Source organism: Arachis duranensis, chromosome 8 (assembly GCF_000817695.3).
Source record: "Arachis duranensis cultivar V14167 chromosome 8, aradu.V14167.gnm2.J7QH, whole genome shotgun sequence".
In the NCBI taxonomy this organism is placed as follows: Eukaryota; Viridiplantae; Streptophyta; class Magnoliopsida; order Fabales; family Fabaceae; genus Arachis; species Arachis duranensis.
Window position 1 is genome coordinate 7,582,273 of NC_029779.3, and position 19,002 is coordinate 7,601,274.

The 19,002-nt window shown below is 32.6% G+C and overlaps 2 protein-coding genes across 3 annotated transcripts; one reads left to right on the forward strand and one right to left on the reverse strand.

The window, feature by feature from the left end:
• The first annotated feature begins 8,580 nt into the window (after positions 1 to 8,580).
• On the forward strand, positions 8,581 to 13,039 carry LOC107460478 (uncharacterized). Of its 2 annotated transcripts, none has more exons than XM_016078836.3 (4): positions 8,581 to 8,859; positions 10,975 to 11,481; positions 12,037 to 12,183; positions 12,584 to 13,039. In XM_016078836.3, the coding sequence occupies exons 1-4, from the start codon at positions 8,752 to 8,754 to the stop codon at positions 12,671 to 12,673; spliced, it is 852 nt and encodes a 283-aa protein (XP_015934322.1). In that variant the 5' UTR covers positions 8,581 to 8,751; the 3' UTR covers positions 12,674 to 13,039. The 2 variants fall into 2 exon arrangements, with proteins under 2 accessions (XP_015934322.1, XP_015934324.1); XM_016078838.3 differs by lacking the exon at positions 8,581 to 8,859 and adding an exon at positions 10,612 to 10,753.
• A 275-nt stretch (positions 13,040 to 13,314) lies between these two features.
• Positions 13,315 to 18,514, reverse strand: LOC107460479 (5'-methylthioadenosine nucleosidase). Its single transcript, XM_016078839.3, has 8 exons — positions 18,226 to 18,514; positions 16,313 to 16,564; positions 16,069 to 16,230; positions 15,679 to 15,785; positions 15,276 to 15,350; positions 14,860 to 14,934; positions 13,965 to 14,057; positions 13,315 to 13,793 (listed from the first exon to the last, which is right to left on the reverse strand). The coding sequence occupies exons 2-8, from the start codon at positions 16,395 to 16,397 to the stop codon at positions 13,596 to 13,598; spliced, it is 795 nt and encodes a 264-aa protein (XP_015934325.1). The 5' UTR covers positions 16,398 to 16,564; positions 18,226 to 18,514; the 3' UTR covers positions 13,315 to 13,595.
• Positions 18,515 to 19,002: the final 488 nt, after the last annotated feature.

Here is a 19,002-nt window from a genome sequence, read left to right on the forward strand (position 1 = left end):
AACTCGTATCTCAGATATTTGGAAGTGCAACAATCACATTATCAAATTAATAATCTTACATATTCATGCTCAGTAATAATTAAATATTAATACAGCCATCCAGCTCATAACATAATCCATAACCAGCCATAATGCATTATCAAATACCACCATCCAACTCATAACATAAACATCACTTCTGCCATCATAATCAACAACTCATATAATCATTATTAGTCATGATTCATCACTAATTCACCCTTACTTCATCGATAAGTTACCTTCCTCACAGTCCTCACTATACTTCATTACCCAAAATCCACCTACCAGGCTTTAAACAAGAGAAATTAAGGTTTTAAAAACTAGAGGAATGCCTTAGAAATCAAAACTTGAAGTTTGAAAAAAAAGGGACTCGTGTACGCGACCCTTGCTCGCGTACGCGAGGAATGCAGCCAGTAATGCATGCTTGCGTCACATGTAACCTTTCATGTACGCGACCTTTAAAAATTTGACTTCTCCTGTACGCGACACTGGCTCGCGTACACGAGCTTCTTAACCCGTAAATACTGCTTGTGTCGCGCGCTATGTGGTCGTGTACGCAACCAAGAAAACGAGATGTTCGCGTATGCGACACACATCTCGCGCACGCGAGTTATTGAGGCAGCAACCATTGGTCGCGTCGCGCATGTATCACGTGTACACGAGCTTATCAAAAATTCAAAAAGCTGCTAAGTCCTGAAATCTCACTTTTGCACCCCAAACTTTGATTGTGCATAACTTTCTCGTTTTAAAATATTTTTCCTCTATTCTTTAAATGGTGTAAACATCTCGGACCAAAGTTTCTTTCTAAAAATTTTGATAAAAATTGGTGGTCCGAAGATCAAGTTATGCTTTACCAAAATTAGGTCAAAATCATAATTTTCACAAAACTTAACAAACCTCCAATTTCAAAACATACAATTTCCAAACCCTTTAAAACCAACCCAGAACTTACCAATTCAGCATCAACCATATACCAACTTCCTCATACAATCCACAACCTACCAATTTTCTCCTTTTTCATCAATCTCAAATTCAATATTTCAAGTTCAACAACATACAAATCACATCATCAATTTCTTATGACAACTCCAATATCAATTTCACCATCAACATGGTACTAACAACAATTTAATCTCACTTACCATTATCATATCATACATACAAGATTTCATCACAACCTCCAAAAATCACTAACCACATATGTAATAATACAATCCATCTCAACCAATCAACAACATCAACAATTCAATTCCTATTCTAGGGTCACTAGCCTAAGTTTTCACAATACATTATATTTTAGATACGAGAAACCAAAACCATACCTTGGCCGATTTTCATGTATAACCCAAAGACACCACCAAAAAGGCACAAACTCAGCCCCAAGGATTCAAAAACTCCAAAGCAATGACACCCAAAGCTCCTATATATATTATATATATATACTACCTAATCCACATTACCACATTCAAATATAACAACTTAATACCCAAACACAATAAATCAAGAATTTCACTAGGATTGAGAATTCTTACCGTACCCACGGACCAAAGAGGCAAGATTAAGCGTTTCCCTCAAACTAATTGGATCCTATAATATCAAAGAACTCAAAATTTTAACACCTTTACTCAATAGATTCGAAAATCAAGGGCTGGGAAACTGGTGAAAAAATCGTGACTTATCTCTTAAATAACCTTGTGAATTTTGTAGATCTCGACGCTGTGACCACGTGGCCGCAAACGGTGTGGCAATCAGAACTTCGGATCAAAAGTTATGTTGGATTGAAACTACACTAAGAGTTTGGTTCTTCTTCCTCCACCCCTCAATGTTTCCCAGCGTGTTTAGCTTATGGGAAGGGGAAGAAGAAGCTGAGCTCTTTTGTTTAATGTAGCTTGGGCTGGGCCAAGGGCTCAATACGGGCTCGGTTCACCCGGTTTGGCCCAATTTTGGGACAAATTCTCAAAAATTAGTATCAAAATTCTCGTTTTAATTAGCTCTATCACATTAAACTATAAAAGTTAATTTTTTAATTTCTTTAATAAATATTAATTTATGAGCTAATTATTTATTAATTATTCAGGTTTTACAACTTGCCTTTACGTGAGCAAAATAACACCACCATCCTCCCAACACAAATTATATTGTCTCTTCAATCATAATCACAACACAAGAGAGGGAATCCTCTAGCTCAACTCGCTTATTCATCCCCAGGATATAGTGCCCGTCACACTTCACCATCATTATCTTGTCCAAAACTTCACTCACTTATACAACATATAACTCGGAGGGAATCCTCAACCTCCCCAATCTGCCATCATTCACCAATTATCAATAACTTACACCCATCGCTCATTTCGCTCATTATCATCATCATTCTCATCATACTCAATCTTTACTCCTCATCACATTCATCCCCATCACGCATCACTTTACATCTTATTCATTTTCCTTAATTTCACTAACTTAACTCTTTAGATTTGGTCTCTAACTCTTCCATTCTTAATTACACCAGCTCTATATTCTTATTGGGATTTATAAAGGTTTAAAAGGCTAAAAGAATGGTTAAAAGGCTGAAAAATACACTTTTAGAAAATCTGGAGGATGTACGTACGCATGCATAAACTCACGTACGCATAGTTAAAAAAATTTGGGTGTCGCGTACCATGTCTGCATACGCGAGTCTGCAATTTCAACACTTCCGTGTATGCATGCCTCTTTCCGCGTATGCGAGATCACTGGACAGCGCCCAGTGTCCGCGTCGCGTGGTACCTCTGCATACACGAGTGTTGCAGAATTGCAAAAAGTTGTTAAGTGTAAAAATCAGTTTTTGAACCTAATTTTCAAACCTTCATATCTTTTTGTACAAAATTCATTTTTCAACCCTTGTTGAACTATTAGAAAGATCGATAAATGAATTTTCATAAAAAAATCAATTTTGAAAGTTTTTCAACTCTGAGTACCAGGTTACGGCCCGTTAAAGTTGACCAAAAATCTGTTTATACCAAAAAACACACATTTATTAATTTTCCAAATATTCACAAGTCTCAATCATTTTCAACCAACAAAATGAACCCAAACAAACTCAATTAACATATTCACACTCAACAAAATTCAATCCTACTCCATCTACACATTCCAACTCAAATACATCCATTCAACATTTCAAAAACCTCATTTTCTACTATTCTATCAATAAATTAAATTCTCATACATTCCATACTAATTCTTCATTCAATCTTATACATTATTATACAATTCAATCATCACGTACCGCCTTTGTCTTTTCCGACCTCTGGCCCAAAATTCATAGCCTCTGGTCTAATATTCATTAACTCAACACATTTATAACTCATAAATTCACAATTCATCATCCAACACCAATTACATCCAACACAACAACTATGCATTATTCAAATCATCAATTATACACCCCAAATCCTTCCAATACACAATTCAAATTTAATTCTAGGGGCATCTAACTTAGAAATTCTCATCACAGCACATGTACTTAAATGAAACTTAAACCGTATCTTTGATGACGGCGGTTCAAACCCAACTCTTGAATTCTCCGCTCCAAGGCTCACCCAAAAGTTCCACAAGCTAATTCCAAGTTCCAAATGTGTACTCAAAAGTACGCAATACTCTAATATACACAATTTCATACATACATCAACCTAGGATTTATAAAATTTCTTAAATCACAAGGATTTGAGAATCTCTTACCTTAACCCATGGAAATAGTTGATAAAATTCATCAATAGCTCATTTTATAATACCCCTAAATAACCAAAATCACAAAATTTCCTCAAAACCCAAACTAAAATTCGAAATTAGAGGAAAAAATAAAAATGGATAGAGGAAAATGAGATATTCACCACAAACCTAGATAGAATCGAAGAGGATGAGGAGAGCGAGGTGGCCACAAACGGCTTGTCAATCAGAGTACCGAAGCAAAAGTTATGGAGATTTGAAGTTTGATGGAGTTAGGGTTTTCTCTCTTCTTCCTCGCTTCTTCATTTCAGCGCCCCTCTCTCTTTCTCTAGGGTTAATGAGCTGAAATGCTCATAACTAAGGTTTATATATGTTGGATCTTGGACCCAACTTGTGTCCGGTTCACATATATGGCCTGTTTGACCCAACTTTGGGCCAAAATCTTAAAGATTAGCGTTTTAATGTGTATTTTAAATATTTTTACATTCTCAATTCATAATTTCTATTTTGTTAACCTTTCTCACTCATAATTAATTTTCTCAGCTGTAGTGCCGCACAGATCTCGGTCGGTACTTCCGGTCAAATTTTCAGTGCACGTTTTTACGTAAAAAACTATTTTTTCCGACTCAGAAAAATTCACTGAGTCCAGATATCATATTTAAATTGTCAAAGTTCGATTGCTAAATTTTCTAACAATTTCACTCATATTTATTTAATTACTTAATTAATTATGGTTTGACCGAGTTTTACACAATCCACATTAAAAATTCTGTAAATCACTAAACATAGCATAAAAGCAAGACCCAAAGAAGTGAAAAACCATGTAAGCCTGTAAGTAGTGCCACTAACCTCCGACAAAGAGCAGCGCGATGAACAGACGACGTCGAAAAACGAGCGGGGAGACGATGGCGACAAACAGACGGCGAGTAGCTCCAACCCTCAACCAGACGACGTGCCGAGCTACAAGAGAGTGGCTGGGTTCGAGGTGGGGGGAAGGAGGAGGCCGCGGAGGCGCCGACAACATCGGATGGCGGCGGCAGAACCTTAATTTTTGAACTGTTTGAACTGTCAACCTTTGCTTTTTAATTCTGAATGTCACCAAGGGGGTGTCGCAGGAAAGGGATGGGTGAGGGTGACGCGTTTACGCGTTGTTTTTTTTTTTTTAAAGCTCAAAATGATGGCGTTTATAAGAATCAGTCGGTTTCGGTTTGGTCCAACCGGCCGATTATCGACTGATTCAGCAGTTTTCAAACGATTTTTTATTGGGCGATTTTACATATTAGACCGAATCTTTTTTTTGCCGGTTCTCAGTTGAATCGGTCCAATCAATTGATCCGGTCTAATTTGATTTTCAAAATATTAGGTTAAAAATTGTTTTTAACATTTATTTAAACAAATTAGTGAATTAACCACTAAACCAACCCAATTTAATTTATAGACGTTTGTATATGAAAAAAAAGTTATGCAAAAAGAGCCATATGATTATATAAGTACCTTAATTATAATATAACACACCACGGATTTTGTTTTAATAAGTTAATTATTTATTCATATATATTTTTTAAAAAAGTGTTATATATTTTTTTTATTTATCTAGCTAAAACTGCTAATAATAGAGATATTTATACACATATTTTGTTGTCATTATCAATGATATACATATATATAATGAGAGTATAACAAAGTGTTGACGTACACTTTTTTTTTTAAATGTCATATATAATTTATAAATATTTTTTCAACTATAAAAGTTAAATGGACGACCTTTTAATTTTAGTATAACATTTATCATTTTGATTAGTCTAAATTTTATTATTATTCTTCATATTTAATTTATGCAAATACAGATTAATAAATACTTTAATGCTTGTTAATACACTTGTGTATATGGAGGAGATATAAGAGAAATTTAGGGTACAAAAAATACCTTCCACTATGTAAAACTTACAAAAATATATGTTCTCGAACCCAAAACTTCTTTGTAAGTATATTAGATATTTTGATTATTTTCTATCTTGGCTTATCTCTTATTTTGATAATTAATCTAATTTTAAACTTATTTTTTAAGAAAACCCATTTTTATTAGCATTTAATTCTTATATATTATTTGTCCATTAAAAATATTATATTTCAAACGTATCGTATCTTCATCATATGGATAATAAATATTACATATTTCTTTAATAATAGTAAGAATTTTACTAATTATCACCACTCTAAAAAATATCGGTTATATAATTAAAACTTTTAAAATATTTCTATTAATAATAAAATAAATTTTTTTACAATTAAAAATTAAATAAACTGATATTTCTATTCATAAAAAATTTGAATATTAAAAATTTATTCATAAACAAATAAAACTAATTTATATTTATATAAGATGATTGTGTGATAAAAGCATCTAGATGCTAATTTTATTTATGGATAAATTATTAAAATAATAGTTTATTCATCTTTTGTAAATATAAAATTAATTTTGTTTTTTTATAAATAAGTTTATGATTTAATTATTTTGTTAGTTTTTATAGTTTTATCAAATTTTTAATTAAATTTTTATATTATTTTTTAATTTTGTAAGTAAGTTTTTTTCGTATAAAAAATATTAAAATTAACAATATATTGTTCTAAAAAGATATTTGGTTAAAGATATAACTAATTTTTTAATTGTTGATATTTTTAATTTATAGAAAATATAAAAATTTAGTTATAAATTTAATAAAATTATAGAAACCAACAAAATAATTAAATCTAAATTTATTAACATTAAGAATTCTCATAAATAAAAAATAATAAAAATGACAATTTCATTGTGCTTGAACATTAACCAATGGGAATATCTGGCCAACTGTGATGAGTGATGATTCCTGTACATCTTCCATTATATCTCTTCAGAGTCTCCACTGACATTTTGCTTTGGTGCAATTCATCTGCCTCTCTTTCACTGCTATATTACAACTTGCATTATTATTAGCATTTATACTAGAAAAGAATTATTAGCATTCATGAAAAACAAAAGCTCTTTCTTTTTTCTCTTTTTCTTTCTAAATTAAAGGACATGACAAGAGATATGGGACCATGCATGATGCATACAAAATATAATAGTGGTGGCCTTTCCCCACTTTGTCACTTTCTTGCATCATATCTCCAAACTCATTTAATAGTGCAGTCAAAGAATAATGTTTTATTAGTTACAAATACATCACTTGCCTCTCATATGTCCTCTTAGGGTGCACATGATTCGGCCCAATCCAAAGATTTGGTCCGGCTCTGAATAATTTAAAAGTTAATTTGGTGTGATTTTATTAAATTTAAGGTTAATAAGGGTCTCAAAAATAAATTAGGTTATTATTTCGGATCGAATCTAAGTCAATCGAATCCAGTTTTACCCGATCTATATGCACCTTAAAAAAATTAAAAAAGATATATATATTTTAAATTAATTTTAATATTATATTATATTAATTATAAATTTATTATTTTATTTTTAATCACACTTACTGAATTAGAAAATAGATCAAAGAAACGTCAAATCAGAATTTATAGACAAATTCAAGTCCAGATATGAATATCAACTTTTCAATAACAAGTTTTTTCGTTATAAATAAGTACATTGAAAATAAGTTTTTTTTATAAATAAAGTTTTTTATAAATTATTATTAAAGTTTTAAAGATACAGTTTTTGTCCGATTTGGACCAATATAATTGTGGCCTGAAAATATTTAGATTTTATTAGGTCTAAGACCGAATTATGATCTAAAAAATAGATCTAATGTATATTTAGGGTCGAATCTGAGTCAAAACAAAACCAATTTCATCAAACCTATAAATATTCCTATGTCCTCTTGCCTCTTAATTAATTATAGCAATATGATTTTTTTTTCCTTTTAGTTTTTTTCTCAAGTAAGAATTGTACAAAAAGAATTAAAAGAAAAATTTTATTATGAGAGTAGTATTAGGAGTTATTTAAGTTACTTCTAAATCTAGGTAGATATTATCAATCAAAAGCTGTAAGCATTCATTGTTAAATAATAGAATGATTAGGTCAAGTAATAAACAAAGGAAAAAATAATTTTGCGTGTAAATAACTTTATTTTATTGAAACAAAATAACATCTTTTATTAATCGAAAAAATTTAACCTTTCCTCTTATTAAGTCAGACTAATTTTTTAATATATTAATTCAACTTACAAGAAATAGAAAATTAATAACGATCAGACACTTTAACTCAATTCAAAAGAACTAAGAAAGTTATAATGATAAAAGTTTTTAATAGGTTTAATTAATTCTTATAATTTTAGTAAATTTATAATTATGTTTATATAAATTTTTTAATTAAATTTTTATATTATTTTTAATTTTATAATTAGGTCATTTAAAATTATAAAGATCAATAAAATAATTAAATTTTTTAATATTTACAATATTTTCAAATTAATAAATACTGTGAATTTAAATACAAATTTAAATTTTGATATTTATTTAAACAAATAAGTGAGGTAACTATATGATTAATTTAAGTTTGTTAACAATTTTTCATGTTTTTTTTTACCAAAGATAGGAGACTCGAATCCGTAACCTCTTGATTGGGTATGAGAAGACTATACTATAATTTATTGGCAACAATTTTCCATGCTTAGAACTTTATTTTATTGAAACAAAAATTTACCATCTTTTATCTATATAAAATTTCAAGTTATATTTCTTATCAAGTCAAATTAATCTTCTAACAACACTTGATTCAACCTAAAAAAAAAAACCCAAGAAACCGACAACAACCATGGCTTCAATTGAAATAAAAATTACCACATCCTGGCTCACCATTTTGTTTTTATAAATATAAATTCTGTTTCTCCCTTCTCCTAAATCATTGAAGCTCCAACATGTTTATTTATCTATTTACTTAGAGTCACTCTTTCACACTCACATTCACTTAGCATTCAGCTACTCTGTTTCTTCTTTCTTCTTTCTTCTCTTCCTCTGCTTTAACCCTGTTTCTTCTTTCTTTCTCTGAATCCAAGAATGTATGCAGAAACCGGCCTTCTCTTACCACACATGCAGAACTTCTCTAATCACGACCTTCATCAACTCGACGAGTACTGCAACACCTTCAAGTCTAATGCTTCATTGGTAAACCCTTACTCTGTTTCTCTCTGCATTTGCTTCATGTCTTTTTCCTTGTACTTAACAACTTTCGAAACTTTCTATTCGGAAATTATTTGCTTTCTTATTTTTACAGTTAGAATTAGTACAAAGTTCACTTTTTTATGAGCTTCTGTCTCTAAATTTGCACTTAAATTTGTGGTTCTGTAATTTGTAGTTCCATTTCCATGCAAGTTAGAGAAGGAAAATTGAAGTAGTACATATGCTTTTCTCTCATAAGAGCTGGAATTGGATTCATGTGGTGGATCTTAAAAAGAAAAAAGGCATGAGAAAATTATTATGAAAAAGAGGGTTTAAATTGGGAAATGTTTCTCTTTTGTTTTAGTTCCGTGTTGTGTAATATTTCCTCTTATTTCCTTCTTTAGTGTTTCTGGTGTGAACTGTGAAAGTGTGAAATCCAAGTTGGGTTTGTCTTTTTGTGTGCCGCACTGAGGGAGATTAAGGAGGAAAAAGCCTCATATTCCTCTTTTCTTTCTGCTTTCTTTAATGTATGATGCTTAACTTCATGCTATTGTCTCCCACTAATTATGGTTAACTTCCTTTTTTGCTCTTGTTAAATACAAAGATCATGTGAGTAGGTTGTTTCAAATATGCTGCTTTTGGTCACTGATATTTTCAAACAAAGGCTTTTAAGGAAAGGGCTTTTGTTAATACCTTTTATTTCCCTGCTAATTCCACCTCATTAGTGAACCAGTCTCTTGTAATATGATTAAGGGATTCACAAAATTAGATTAAGTATTTCAAGCTGATCATAAGTGGTAGTTACCATAAATTTATTTCAACCGGGTTTCTTCGTGTACACCAAATTGTAATGTGTTGGTTTATTCTTCAAAGTGAAAATTGTTATCTATATTCGGCAAATAAGTTGTAGTGGAGTTCATTCTAGATGAGAATAGATCCTCTTAATTGGAAAATTCACTTGATCATGTCTCGTTTGGATAAGGGTAAAAATTCACACTTGACATGATGAATGGATCTTAGCCTTTGAACTTAAAACAGACTTGCCTAAAAATACAGTATAGATCTAGATAAACTGATTCTACCTGGCCCTTGCTTTCTTTTTTGTGCACTGTGATTCTGTAAAGGTTAAGATGAATATATATACATGTTGCAGTTATGCTAGGCTTCTGCTTTTTTGTATGCATATGATTTATGCTAAGGTTGAAACCCATGTCTTCCTCATCTTATATCATTTAACCTACAATATAAATTTTTTGATGATTTATTGTGAGAGGTATTAGTTTTTAGGGACTTGGCAATGTGAAATTGATTAACCATGTATAAAAATTTATACTGATAGAATTAAAAATAAAATGAAATAAAGGCAAGATTCTAAATCTAAAAAATATAAAGCAAAATGAAATAACTTGTCATTTTATAGTTATAAAAACAGATTTAACTAAATGAAAATAAGCCAACATATCTCAAAGCATAGAATTTTTCATATTTCTTGGATAGTGCTTGAAGAAGCTAAGACCCTTGCTCAAGTCTCTTACCGGTGTATAGCTTTTTCTGTCAACTCGTTATCCTGATAGATTCTCTGTATGTCTTTCTCTCTTTTTTGTTTTCCCCTTTCTGAAAAAGTTGAGGAAATTTCCCTATTTGTTCTAAAATGCCATCTATAAACCGTGTTATGGTAAGATGAAGATGACATGCAATTGGAATCTTTCGGCCATACTAACAAATTCATAATACAGACAGTTGCTTTAAGAACCACTTTAACTCAATGGAACTTCTTTAGAAAACTTTTGGCATCTTTGATCTAGGGGAACTTATCTTAAACATGCTGATTGAAATTGAACTAAGCTTGAACAAATCGATGTTGGCAGCATGCATTAAATGCTATAGTCCATTCCTTAAGGTTTTTCTGTTACAATTTCTTTACTGTAATATTAACACTTAACATTTTCCGAAACTTTTATCTGTTATCATAATTTTTTTTTTCTGATGCTAAGTAATTATTCTAGTTCTGTCTGTTTTTGTGTTCTAAAGCTAACATTCTGACTAAGAATAATATAATTTCTATAAAACTTTTTGCATATTTTCTTACTTGTTTTGGTCACTTCCCTATTTTAATTGCAGAGTGATCCTGTTCAATCTTCTGTCATGTCGGAGTATGATTTGGCAGCAGAGGGTGATCTGTTCAAAGCCCCGGAACCTGTTTTTGAAGAGTCATTCATGAACCTGGATCCTGTGACAGCAGCCATCTCAATGATATCTTGTGGGGAAGATGTCTCCTCACAGGGACTAAAATCTGCTGATATTGATGTTCTTCAAAAGGAACAGCTTCTGAGTGATGTGTTTTATGAGTGTGAAAAGGATCTCTTAGAAAAGGCAGCAATAGACTTGCCGTTCTCCGATATTCTGGAAATCAAAGTTCCTGTTCTTAACACAGAGGAGAACTCAATTGAAGAAAAGAAACAATTTCTAGACATGCCACCATTACCAAAGAGTGTCAGTTCAGGAAGTTTGAGCTCAATGGACTGGATGCATGGAGCTACAATGAAGCCTGCTTTCCTCGATGTCCCAGGAATAGATTTCGATGAAGTTTATGGCATGAGGAGATCATTTAGTGAGGGAGATATAAAGGTATGAACTAGTTGATCCATGTGACTTTTACTTCTCAAGGTGTGACTTATACATATATTGTATCATATGCTTTAGATAATCACAATGATGTTATATAGTATCAGTTGAAGCTATAATAATATCTTGGACAGGATATATATATACACACACTGCAACATTGTTAGAAACTTTTTATTTTGATTAGAATTTGATTCATTTGTATTTCTACTTCTCCCTATGCTTGGAGGAACATATTAACATTTGCCTCAAATGTTCCAAAATCTTATGAAACCAGAAATTATAAGCCAAAAACAATGAATTCCCCGTGGTTATCTGTGTGATTGATTCATTTCTTGGTTAAAAGTTTGGACTTCGGTTTAATGGCAATGCTGACATGACTAAATATTTGACAATTCACCTCCACCTGAAATCATTAGAAGGTTTTGATGTCTTCTTCAAACATGACTAAATAGTACACTTCTTCCCGGAAATTATGCTTCCTTGTATGGAATCACAAACAATCTGTGCATTAAATTCTTCCGTAAAATATGTGATTGACAGTGGTTTTTATGACAGACTTTAGGTAATGGCAATCTGAACATAGTCCAGTCTCCCCACGAGAGGCGTTTGCTTATCGGCAGTAGCATCAAAGAGGAACGCCAAGAGAAGCTATCCAGATACAGGAATAAGAAGACAAAGAGGAATTTTGGAAGGAAAATCAAGGTACCTATAGCTTTAGGATTTAGCATCCTTGAAATCTTTATAAAATCTACATGAATGAAACACCTTGGAAATTTGGTTTGCATTAACCTTAAATGTTACATAGTGTATTTTATAAACCTTAATCAATACTTCTACTCCTGATCTTTCTCATGTCTAATCTTTTGTTGCTGCTGTTGCATAATTACTGAAAAGGGGGTTCCTTAGTATTACTGATAATTTCGAATAGGATCGGGTTCTACAGTTACAAATGTACCAATACCATGGATCATGGATGTCCTTTTCAATTATATTAGCAATTGCTTTTATAGTATAGGCATTTAATGTGCAACTAATTTTCACTGAATTTGTTTAAAATCTATCTAAAGATTCAGACTCAACTCATGATGTTCTCTGGTTTCAGTATGCTTGCAGGAAGGCTCTTGCTGACAGCCAGCCTAGAATCCGTGGAAGATTTGCGAAGACCGAAGAATATGATACCAAGAGGCAATGATTTTCAACTCGTTCAGTAGGAAGAAAGTAGAGCCAAGCTAATGCATCTGATGAAGCTTATATGGAAGATCTAGGAGCAATATGTGCCTAGAAATTAAATATAAATGGTGGATTCTGTAAACTAGACACATATTGGCAATAAACAAAGAACTCAAGCTCTAGTGTAAAAGAAAAATGAAAGAAAGAAGAAAAAGGAATGTAGCTCCTTACTCCTTAGGATAGTTCATCTCTTATCTGCTGTAATAATGTTCTCTGTTGATGGAAATGGTCTTCTAAATATGTAAATAGGTTTGTCCAATAAAAGAAGGAAAAAGAAAAAATGTACTATATGTGATGATGGAATGGCAATGTTTAGTTCTGTTAGTTACTTATTCTGGAAACTGAAATGATATTATTAATTGGACCGATAAGACTATTGAATTATGATATTATTAATTGACCTGGTTGATCTGATCATAATTGAATAATTATATAAAATTGTATCAAATTAACTACTATTTTTAAATTTTAATAACTCGTTAATTATTTTATTCTTTTTAGACCCTTCAAATATTTATTGAAAAAAAAAATAAAAACGAAAATAGAAAAATATGTTGAACTTATTTAAAAAATAAATCCTCTCTTCAACATCATGGAATATACTTGGAAGTCAATAATCAAGCATGTTGTATTATGCAACTCAATGAAGACAGTACATGTTTACAATGGAAGCCGCAAGCTTGGCTAATTGAGTAACACAAAACCTAAAGGGGAAGGACACAAGACACTGGGAAGGTAATGGCCACAATATCTTTCTCAGAAAGATTCTATTTTTGCTTAAAATCTCACACATCAGCAATCAATAATGGTATTGCACATGGTAAGTCCGTCAATCGGATCATTGGATATTACAAAAATTAAAATCCAAATATGATATTAGGTTGTCAAAGTTCGGTGAGGGACTTTCCATTAATAAAAGTAATCACTTTTTCAACAGCCACGTCAAGTGCAGCAGTTACAGCAGACAAATTCTGTAGGAATTCTTCTGAAGTTGGTTTGTCACCATCAACAATATCAGTCACAGCTTTCACAAAAATTGCAGGAACTTTCAGAAGGTCAGCAACATAAGCAACAGCTGCTCCCTGGAAAGATGTTGAAAAAGGGAATTAATCTTCGATGAGCAGAACATAAAACATACTAACAATTACTAGTTAATGAGTTTTCTCTGATGGAACAAGGAATTATCTGGAAGATATGCATTCATGCCATCTCCCAATAGATGAACAAAAGAATAATTTTGCTAAAGTGATTACCTCCATATCTTTAACCGTGGCATCATTTGAAATGATTGATGATTCATCCTGTTGTGTCATGTCTAAAGAATCACCCGTGGACAGTTTGGCAACCTGAAACGTGCATGCCAATCATTGAGAGTTCAAGTTTTGCTGAAAATTTTCAAACAATTAAATAAGCAGACATCAAAGACATGAGAATATCTTGTGTACAAATTAGCTATGACATCCAATACCACACTTAATGAACACCATGATTGTGATCACGCTTATTTTCTATGATAAATATGTTTAATCACTTACAGACACAGGATTGTAAACCAAAATCGAGCCATTCAACCTCGCAATACACCAAAGGTAATACAAGAACAATATATTCCATTTTACCGACTAAATCTATTATCTGATTGGGGCAAACCATCTCATAATCTAATTGCCTCACCTCATAGGCTTTAGACATCAAGACAACAAAGTAATAGCAGCAAGAAGTAATGCATTGTTGGTCTGTAAAAAGTAACAGCTAGCGCACATGGTAGATTGAGAATTTTCTTAGTTCATAATGAAATGCGGCATACATAAATTGTCACAATAACAATTCTGAAACGAATAGAATTTCCTAGGGGTCGTGTCTAACTCAGACAATATGAATTTGTATGTGGTCAGAGGCACAAACTTCGTGTACGGTGTACCACACACGCATTCAATCCAGTCCAGGTAATCTGTTGAAAAAATGGAACTTATTTTCATGACCACAAATGTGGATACTAACGAACCTTTTCAGTTCATAATTCAAGTTGAACAAGACTAGATTCATTTTAGCAAACATAATGAAGAAAGGATATTTGAAGATGCAAGAGAAATAAGTTTTCACATATTTGATAACTTTGAATACACGAGTATAGCAGCTAGCGCACACCTGGAGGTTGAGTTCCTTTACAAGGTTCGGTGTCTCAAAGGCTTTACGCGAACCAACTCCATACAGATCGAAAACCTGTGGAAGACGAGAAATGGGTTATTTAAGCTTGTTAAATCAGGTATGTCACGCCTAATATCTTGTCATTTTTTTTCCCCTCCAAGGTAAATAAATAGTATAACTAGAAGTTTAGGTGGATAGAGGAGATACATGGAAAAAAGTGGATAAAGTATTCAACGCAGATAGAACACAATAACCAAAACTAGAGCAGCCCTCCACAAGATACATGCAATACAACAATAGGTTATTCTATTATCACAATCTCAAATAGGAAATTTATATAGTTAATCACATTTCAAATAGATAAGGGAGCAAAAGACAAATCAAGCAAGAGCTACAAGATATAACATAATGCTTACAGGTATGGGTATTCTTCTGTCATGGAAAGCACAATCTGATATAATGAAAATATCACCAACACTAGCTCCTTTGGCCTGAAAACAACTAGGATGAAACGATTTAAAAAAATATATTATGGATATATAAATGATTATATATCTTCATCAGAATACGAAATGTTTTCAGCTACATGCTTCATCATCTTATAACTGCTTGTCTTATTTGTTTCACTGTATAAAGCATTATGTTTTCATATCTTAAAAAATAGTTATTCAATTATCAGATAAAGAAGGAAAACTACTGCATCAGGCCTACCATCAATTATCAGATAAAACAATATAAAAATTACTCTGGAGTAAAAAACCAAAAAACCAGCAAACCATAAGGGTGATGCAAGTAGAAAAGGAGAATGACGGTGCCTACCTTGAAGGCACCAGCAGTGCCTGCATTTATGATCAAATCTGGCTTTAGTGCTTGAATAGCAGCATATGTTACCAGAGCAGAGGAAATTGTGCCTACACTGTCAACCCCTGAAAGAAATGAACATAACTCATGAATAAAAACTTCGCAATCAAACTTGCCACAATCTTCGGTTCCTTTCAAATGACTAGGATAGAAATGGATCCGAGGTAGAGTGTTGAAGGTGTGGAGCGGGTTAGCACTTAGCATAGAATTAACTTTTGACATGTTACCACACATATTACACATATGACGTATCTTGCGCATAGCAGATAATCATAACCTAATTAAGATTGGGTATTACATTACAATTAGGCCTTAGTGTTGAAAAAAATACTAAAATGGGGTGCATACCTAAAGTAGGATCTTTCCCAGGCCAAAACAAGCTTATGTCAAGGTCTTTGTATGAGCCATGATAACGCACCCAAGGCACCCCTTGTGGAAACCCACACGGAGGGTGAGGATCCTCGGTGAGCTGGAACCTATTGACGAGAGGAAGCGCCTCGGACTGCATAGCTGATGATATTCAAAAGCAACATCGTTAACAACAACAAATAAAGAGACGAAGATGGGGAGGAGCAAGGTCACAATAAGCTACCAATGATGATCACGATCTTTGAAATGGCTCTCTCCTGGCTCTGAGCTTGGCCAGATTGGTCGCCGCTAATATCCATCTCTCTCATATTCTTACTTCTATTTTGCCACAACTAAAAAGCTAGCCTATATATTAGCAGAGTGGGATTGAGGCGAGCCTAGCAAACGAAAATTCCGAGAATATGAAAAAATCTCATGCTTTTCTTTTCTCTTTGCACTCTACAATCCGTATTCTCTAACAAAACTCTGTTTAAATCTGCAGAATTGAGTGGTGAAACAATGGAGCAAGCACCATATGAGACGGAAGTTTTGAGAAGAGAAAAGAAAGATAGTTGAGGGATAAAAAATTTCAATTCTTTTGTTATTACAATCATCTATATATATACGAGAGTCTTATACACCTTAATCCTAATAAATATACTCTAATAATCTATATACACCAGAGTACCTAAAGAATACTTAACTAATAAGGTAAAATATATACCAAATTTACATAATTACATATTATAACTCTTAAAATACTATTTAATATATAACCTTAATTACATTATCTCCCATTCTAGGTCAACTTAAAACTAAAAATACTTTTATTTTATTTTTCAACCCTTATTAAGATAAGAATTAATAAGACGAAGTAATGAAATAATTTTGTAATGAACAAATACGTTTTAATCCATTTATCATCCTTATCCGTAAATTAATTCAAAACTTAAAATTATCTGTGAAAACTCAATACTTTTTTGTTTGATTTATAATTAGAAAAGAAAAAAATGAGATGCTTGTTGTAGAATACAAGAATACAATAGTATAATACGAAATTTGTATTTTTCAACTAATTTAACAAAAAAAAACGAAAGAGTTTATCTAAGGTTGCAAGAACCAAACCGGTCATTGAACCAATCAAGTGACTTGTTCAATGGTTTAATAATCTAACCGGAGTCAAACTGTGGTTGAACTATAGAATAAAATTATTAAAAATTTAATATATAATTTCAAATATTCAAATTTAATATTTTCTACACTAATAAAATTTAAAAATTTACCATTTCACATACTAATTTGTTCATATTTTATCGTTAAGAATTCATAATAAAAAAATAATTAACTTCTAAACTCTAATAAAGCTCAATTACTTGACAATCAAGATAAACACTCCAAGAGAAGAATTCTTGTGATATAAGAAACAAAGAAATGAATTCAAAGACTTAAAATTGAGAACATAATTATTGAGAATCAATACTCTGATCATATTATTTTGAACTAAAAGCTGAATCACACCTCCAAATACAAGGTCTGCCCTATATATACGAAAGCTATTGACATGAAACAGAATAACTAACTAATCAAGATTCTACCTGCTCTTCTTTCACTCTTTCTTAAACCAAATCTTGTTCTATTACATTTGTATTCTCAATACTAATCAAGTACTCAACAAACTCAGAATCTAAAAGCTTCTCAGCATCCAAAGCCAGAGATTTCAAAAATAAAAAATTAAACAAAAAATACAAACTAAATTCAGAACCACATCAGCAACAATCCCAACTCAAAACACAAAATTATTTCAGAAAATCAGCAAAAAGGATATTACAATAATAATTGTGCACCCAGAATAGACCAAAGCAGCTTCACTCACTTTCTGCTAGCTAGCTTGCCCACGGGTAAAGCCTAGCCTACTTTCTTGCTACAGATAGATACAGATATACAATTCGCTTCTATGGCTTGCATATGAGGGAAACTCAGAACTCAGAATAACAATTATTTTCGAAAATTTAACAAAACATTATCAACCAACAGATTTCAGATCTCAGCAACTCAAAAATGAACAAAAAAAAAATCAGCAACTCAATCAGATTTCAGCAACTCAGAATCAGTAAAATAACAAAATAAGAAAGCATAAATTGAAGTAGCTTTGCTTACGGCTGCGAGGGAGGAAGAGAAGTGACGGCGAGGGAGGGAGGAAAGTGAGCTCGGACAGAGAGGGGATCGAAGACAGAGGCTTGATGCGTGCGCGAGAGAGAGGGCTCGACGACGAGGACAGAGACACAAGTTCAGGGTGGCCGACGACGATGAGGACAGAGGCGGCAACGCCAACAGCAGCTCCAAGAAGACCTAGCGACGCGAGGAGAAGGGATCTAGGAAAAGAGGATCGGCGACACCGGGGCTGGACGCTGGCTTAAGAGAAGAGTTCGTCGGCGACGGCGGCGCTAGGAACTGGGCGCTGGCTGCTGCTGCTGTTGGCTGGGGGTGCTAGGGTTCCGGAGAGAGAGAGAGAGAGAGAGGGCTAGGGTTCCGTGGTATAGTGCTTGTGAGAGACAGAAAGAGAATGTGGAGGGTTTATGCAAGGTTCTGAGAACCGGACCGGTCATCAAACCGTTTTAGTTACTGGTTTACTAGTTTATTGGTCCAACCGGTGGTTCAACCAGAAAAATCGTTTTAAAATAGAATAATAAATAAATTATAAATATGCAAGTATTAAGTTGACGGTATAAGGTAGTATGAAGTTTTTCTAATGGAGTGGTGAATTACTCTCTTAGGATTTTCCTTTTTTTATATTAAATGCAAAATTGCGAGATGAAAGCATGATACCAAGCAAGTACAATTCCTCATCAGTACACAAAATGTTAAAAGAAATACCATGTAAAACACAGAACAAATCAATAAAACAACATAATTCATAACAGAAAAAGATTCAAG